The sequence below is a fragment of the Capsicum annuum genome, chromosome 2, assembly GCF_002878395.1.
Source record: "Capsicum annuum cultivar UCD-10X-F1 chromosome 2, UCD10Xv1.1, whole genome shotgun sequence".
Taxonomy (NCBI): Eukaryota; Viridiplantae; Streptophyta; class Magnoliopsida; order Solanales; family Solanaceae; genus Capsicum; species Capsicum annuum.
Window position 1 is genome coordinate 134,568,168 of NC_061112.1, and position 6,800 is coordinate 134,574,967.

Consider the following 6,800-nt stretch of genomic DNA (forward strand, 5'->3'; position numbering starts at 1 on the left):
TTTTTAGTAATTAATGATAAACATGTCGGTATATATCTAAAATTTACTTAATAATTTGTGGGCAAAATTGAGACTTGGACTAAATGCAATAGTATGGTGCTTTCATGGTTGTTACAGTTAAACTCTTGGTTCATTAAGCTCAATACTCACGACTTGGTTGCCTTCAAATCCCACGTGAGAAATCAATGTTCTCAAAGACCAAGTCAGATTGTCTCCTTTAATTCTTAAAATAATGTTTTTGTAAAACGATTCCTTACAAAATTTATTACAAGTAGAATAAGTAAAATAGACCTCCATAGTTTGTTACAATTATCAATATTTATTTTTTTATTTAAACGTTGGGACAGTGCACTTACAATTATAACAAAATAGAAAAAAAATTCTCATATTTTCAAAATTAAAAGTAATTTGAATGTATCGCCAAACACCGACCAGGTTGGCCCCTACACCATGTAAAAGTCGCACAATATTAGGTGCAAATTCACCAAATTGTTCTAAACGTAGGCTATGTTTGGCCAAATATTTAAAAGTTAAAGAGCAGGAGAAATTATTTTTCAAAAACTAAAGAAATATTTTCTTCTTCCAATTTATTTGGTCTACCTTTATTTTAGTCTGTTTTGGAAAAAAGAAAAAGAAAATCAGTTTGTTATTTGATTTCAACTTCCATTTAACAAGAGTATAGGATTAAAATTCTTTTCATTCACCGATATTGATCATTGATATCGTAAAAGTCATTTTTTTTTATTTGTGCCAGCTCATGATCTAAACGAGTCGCACATACACCCCAATGCATATTCCTCGACGCTGAGGGCACCCTAAAGAGCGTGGGATTTTGTGACATTTCTGATTGGTTGTCTTGTATTTCTAATAAGTTATTTAATAGTTAGCATATTGAATCGTATATATAGAATGATGAGTTGGTTTAGATTAATCGATTTACTTCTATTTAATAAAATATTTAATTCAAAAATAAAATCACAAAATTTTATGATTATTTCAAATAGGCCAAACAAACTAAAACAAAATTAACGACGTTTTCAAATATATATACATATTTTAACAATAATGAAATACTACTACACAATTATGGTTAAACATATTGATTTTCAAAACTGCTTTTTAAAGTATACATTCACCAAACTCAAGTTTGTCGTTTATTAATGGAAGTGAGAAGGCGGTAGTGAAGATCCAATCTGTTCCTTTTCTGAATTATTGCAGCTGAACACAAACGAGAAATGGGATCAGTAGCCAAAAAGGGTCTGCAACAGTACTTGTTATACCTTCAGAAACACCCTTTACCAACAAAGGTATAATCTTTTACCCCTTTTCTTTTTTTTTTTTTTGGTCAACTTTTCTCTATGATTTATGAAGAAGATTTTGGAATATTTGAATCTGTTAGATTAATTGTGATGTGGGTATTATTTAATTTCTGGAGATATTGCTATTTTTGGTTTAAAGATTTTGTTGGTGTGTGAACAAAAGTTCAAAAGACTGTAAAGCTAGTATAGAGTGTAGGATTTCTTAATAGTATGAGTCGTTTTGGGGAAAAGTCGTGCGGGTTTGGCCCAAATGTAAGAGTATTTAGTGCTTATTGAGCCCAACAGATTTCACCTTTTCTCCTGTATTTTCTTGATGTTTTTGCCAGAATTGGTATTGGAGTATTCTATGATAGTTGAATTCTTGATGGCAGGCAATAACAGCAGGAGTGTTGTCAGCGATCAGTGATATAGTGGCTCAGAAGATCACTGGCATTCAGAAACTTCAAGTTAGACGCCTTCTTCTCAAAGTGGTAATGTTCCTATAGGTTCTCTTTCCACAGCTTTATATTTCTACTACTAAAAATATATTAATATTTATGGTAGAATGGAGGTCATTATTGCAATTTGTGAGCAATCCCATGGGTGCATTTATGTATCTGAGGTCGAGTACGATGACTTTATAAATTTCATGAGTCCTTAACAATTTATTTTTTTTGCGCTGAATCAGAAAAGAAGTATCAGCAGAAAGTTTCATATACTGGCCTGAGTGCCTCATGTTTCTGTTTCTTTTGATAGAAAATCTGCTTGGTTCTGTAACACTAGTACACTACCTAAGAGGCTAAGACCCTAGTCTCTTTCATTGCTTTTCGGATGATGATGGTAACCAGCCAGTTTAAGCGCATCCACTAGTACCAAACCATAGAACAGATACACAATGCTGTAGCTTGGAATATATAACTCCTGTGCCTCACCCATTCAGCCTTAAACCACAGTCTCTTTTATGTAATGGCAACTATGAATCAATTTCAGCCCTTAGTGCATAGGTACAGAGGGTAAATACAAATCAAACCAATGCTGTGTTAGCATTCTCTTTGTCTTATACGGAAGTGGTAAATATGCATTAAAAACTGTAGCCCAGGGCAAAGTGATCAGTTTTTCTCAATTTCTCTTAAGATGACAGGATTAACGTTCCGAAGAGAGTGGTTGTTTGAGAGAATGGATCTTAAATGCACTCTTGTCTACTTTGGCACATATGACACCATTGAGTTTGGATCTTTATTTACTTTTTTGTTCTAGAGAATCTCAACCCAATCTCTTTCAGGTTAATATCTCGGTTGTGCTCATCTGGGGGTTGAATGGATAGCTTTATTTTCAGATTCTAGTTTTTGTTCCAAATGAAAATTTTACAATTTACGGGAGAAATGTTTTGGTTATGATCCACAAAGGATGTTACAGATATATTTCTTCTTTTGCATGAAATCTCTTTACTCATACTGGCCCTACTGCACAAAGCCTTCTGTATGAAGTATTGAGACTGTAACCTTTGTTGCAGAAAAGAGGGGCCATTTCTGGCTAATCCTCTCCTTTTCTATTTGGGATTGTCAAATCGTGAAACAGGACCTGAAACAGGAGTGGGATCTTACAAGTTAGAACTGTAACTCGTGGAATGTTATTACTTGTTCACAACACTGTCCTAGGCTATTACAAGTCAGTAGGAGGGTAATGTTTAAAATAATTGACCACTAACTAGTATGGAATGCTGCTTGAAAACGCTTCAATATCTTGAGTTGCTTTGAAGATTTGTCTCTGTGGTTTGAGAATCTGAAATCTGAGCAAGTAGTTGCAAGTGGGCATATATAGTCAAAGTTCGTCTCCTGTCTAACTTTAGTTACATGAGCAAATGGAGAAGAATGGGTATAGAGGATTCATACAACGGAGGCCAACTAGTTTGGTATTTAGGTGGAGTTGTTGCCACTGTAGGTTAAGTTTAGTTGTAATTATGTGTCGAGTTCTCTTCAATTTTAGGGTTGTTACTGACATTGCACATCAAAATCATTCGATACATTTAGTATCATATTCCTTTACATGTGCATATAAGTTGCTATATAGGATGTCATCATCTGCTTCACCTGTAACTGCTTGCAGCTTTTTGGCGTTGCCTATCTTGGACCATTTGGGCATTTTCTTCACTTATTATTGGACAAACTTTTCAAGGGGAAGAGAGACAAGAGTACAGTTGCCAAAAAGGTACTAAAACTCTCTTCTTTGGATGTTTTTGTATGCTTCAGGAAAACAGGAGATGGGTAGCTTGTACATAGGTGTTACAATTTTTTTTTTTTTTTTTGAGAAGGGTAACTTTAGATGCCACACATTACCTTGTACTTTATGGACCTGATTTACCTTCTTTTTATCTTCAACGTGAGTTTATATTAATAGAACTGCTTTAACTGTACATTCATGACCTTATCAAGAAAAAAAGACAATTTACATTCATGACCTGGTAAATTGCACACTTGTTTACCATTTTTCCATATAATGTTACCAGATAGATAAAGAAGTAAATAAACACCGAGCTGATAAATACACAAGAATGGTGAGCTTGCATTTTGATTATTTCAGGTGTTGCTGGAACAAGTTACTTCGTCACCCTGGAATAACTTGCTTTTCATGATTTACTATGGATTAGTCGTTGAAAGTGAGTTTTTATCTTTGAGTTACCACTGCCTTTTAACATTGCAACTTATAAACTATTGCATGATATACCATCATGCCAAAACTCAACATCATGTTCCACAACTAAACGTCCAAGTAGACAAAAATGGCAGTAAGCAATCAAATTAGGATTTGTTAATCAAGAAGTCAAAAGGAAGGGCCTCATAATAGACAGAACATTCAGCTTAAAAGAGTTACAGTTGCAAAGAACCTTGTATTCATGTGGCAAACTATGTTGTTCAAAATAGTTTTTTAACAAAAGGTTAAAAACTATTTCTGGCCATCTTGAGAATCCAGTTTTAGCAAAACCATTTCATCTACAAAAACACATTGTTTTGTTACGTAAATTATTCAATTAGTGTGTTCCAACTATTTATCTCTTTAAACCCTTACAATTGTACAAAGCTTGTTAAGGTTACTAAGTTTTCGTCATGTGAAACTCAAATACTTTATGTTTCTTGTTAAACGATAGTGTTTGCTTAATTATTTCCAATTCTCTTTCTTTTGCCCTTGGGCCTTGCGGGAAGTACCCTAAAACAATCTCTACTTCACTTTAATGGGTGTTTTATTCAAATAAATATTCATATTATGTTTGGCCGGGGTAAAGTAAGGCACCGGTTCAATGAAGTAGGTTGAGCACAATGAGGTCTTAGGTTTCATTTCCAATGGAGACATACACTAGGTGGTTTCTTCCCATCTGGTCTCGCCTTGGTGGACAGAGTTACCTGGTACCTATTGTTGGTGACAAGTATCTCGTGGAATTAGTCGAGGTGCGCGCAAGCTTGCCCGGACACCACGGTTATCCAAAAACAAGAGAGAGATGGTGGGAGCAGAGGAAATTTAAAAAGAAAAGCTATATGGGTTTTCTACCCTTTTTACTGATGAAGTAATAGAGTAGCTTTTGAAACTATTGAAACTATATGATGAATGCTTCATAAAAGGAAAGTAAACCATGAGTTTCTCATTTCATTACAATTTTGTGCTTCTTCGTGGAACCATATTTAGCACAAGTTTTTGAAAGCTGCTGGAGTGGAGCTTATAAAGGTCCGGCCCATTTAAGTTTGCTTACATTCCATTAGCTAGACATATGATTTTGTACGCATAGGGGCAGAAAATTTCACTGTTTATACATGGTCAAAATTTATTTTTTAATCTATATATAGTTGATGTGGAACCCCTTCGGCTTCTTCATGTGTATACTTTTTCATATTTTGAACCCTTTTAAGTGAAAATTCTGGTTCCAACACTTCGTACCCACAGAACAGCGGACTTGACCGAATATTCAATATTATCTTGTATTTTGCACAGGAAGACCCTGGATCCAGGTGAAATCTAATATCAAGAGGGAATATCCAAAAGTGCAGTATACAGCGTGGGCGGTTAGTTATATTCACCCTCTCCCAAGTCTTTTTTTTGTTCTGTTCTTATGTGAATGACAACTCTATTGTTTACAAATGTGCAGTTTTGGCCAGTCGTTGGATGGGTAAACCACTTATATGTTCCGCTGCAACTCAGAGTCATCTTTGCCAGCGTTGTTGCGTGTTTCTGGTACGCACCACAAATTCCCTCGTTGTTACTGTTTCTGCCACTGTCAAACATGTTCTCATTTCTGTGATTTCACAATGTTGTTAATGCTCTATGTTTGTTATCGATTTGTAGGGGAATATTTTTGAATCTACGTGCAAGGTCGATGGCCTTGAAAAAGGCTTGAAATCCTCAAAGCTGATATAATCCATGAACATGGCAACATCTCCTTATGTAGTTGAAAGATATTGAAAATGGTAGCTTGGGGTGCTTATTCTGTTTTGATGTTCACTTTTTTCTCTATTCCCCTTAAAACCAAGCAATAAAGTTTGTTGTCACTTGTGATAAAGCAAGTGCATATGTAGAATGTTCCACTTCCCACACATGGCAATGTGAAAAGTTGGTCAGTTAATAAAGGCAACGCCCTTCAAATGTGACTCGAAAAAGCAAGATTGTGGCAAGAGATGACAGTATATAATAGTACTCTATTTCACAATGCAACATTATTTATGTAGCCATACTTTCTTGGTGGCCTTGTTCCCCACAAGTAGTCGTCAGAATTTGAAACTGAGTTGCTGCTAATTAGTATACCAATTAACAATTTCAAAAGTATGACAATGCGGATCGGAAGAAGCAGTGATTTTCTAATGTGTCATGTAATTTCACCAGTTCAATTGCCAGTGACATTTTAGAATTTTATTTTAACGAAGAGAATTTGAAACATAAAAAGATAAATACATCACGAAGTTGAGAGAATTTAACATGTGTGATAGATGCATAAAAAATACTCCCTCCTTTAAAAGGAATGACCTGCTTTCGTCCTTAAATTTAAATTCACATGATCAGTATTAAGCAATGAGCAACTAATGATTCCTCCCTGCCCCGGTCAACCACCATGCATGTAATAATTTACACTCCCTGCCCCTGTCAACCACCATGCATGTAATAATTTACACTAATTTAAGAAGTGAACCAAAGGCTGTCTAAGTTTAATCTATTGGAAAGCGAGCATGTGTACCATAATTATTGAGCTACAACTTTTAACACAGCTAGTATAAAGGTCCACACGCTACGCTAGTAGTACAACTAAACTGAACACGAGGCATATATAACCATTCCTCTGTCTCAATTTATAGTTTAACTTGACAAAAAGAGTATATATATTCCCTCCTTTCATTTTTATACTTACCCACTACTTAAAATAATCCTTAAAAGAAATAAAATAAAACAAGTTTACTCACCCCTTGAAAATAATAACTTCAAATTAAAAACTAAATGATATATTATCTCTTATTTTTTTAAATT

At 34.7% G+C, this 6,800-nt stretch overlaps 1 protein-coding gene across 1 annotated transcript; it reads left to right on the forward strand.

Annotated features, from left to right (window-relative positions):
* Nucleotides 1–1,056: 1,056 nt before the first annotated feature.
* Nucleotides 1,057–5,996, forward strand: LOC107859605 (peroxisomal membrane protein PMP22). Its single transcript, XM_016704659.2, has 7 exons — nucleotides 1,057–1,307; nucleotides 1,691–1,789; nucleotides 3,405–3,506; nucleotides 3,879–3,954; nucleotides 5,280–5,350; nucleotides 5,434–5,519; nucleotides 5,631–5,996. Exons 1-7 carry the CDS (start codon nucleotides 1,236–1,238, stop codon nucleotides 5,680–5,682), a joined length of 558 nt encoding a protein of 185 aa, XP_016560145.1. The 5' UTR covers nucleotides 1,057–1,235; the 3' UTR covers nucleotides 5,683–5,996.
* The last annotated feature ends 804 nt before the right edge of the window (nucleotides 5,997–6,800 follow it).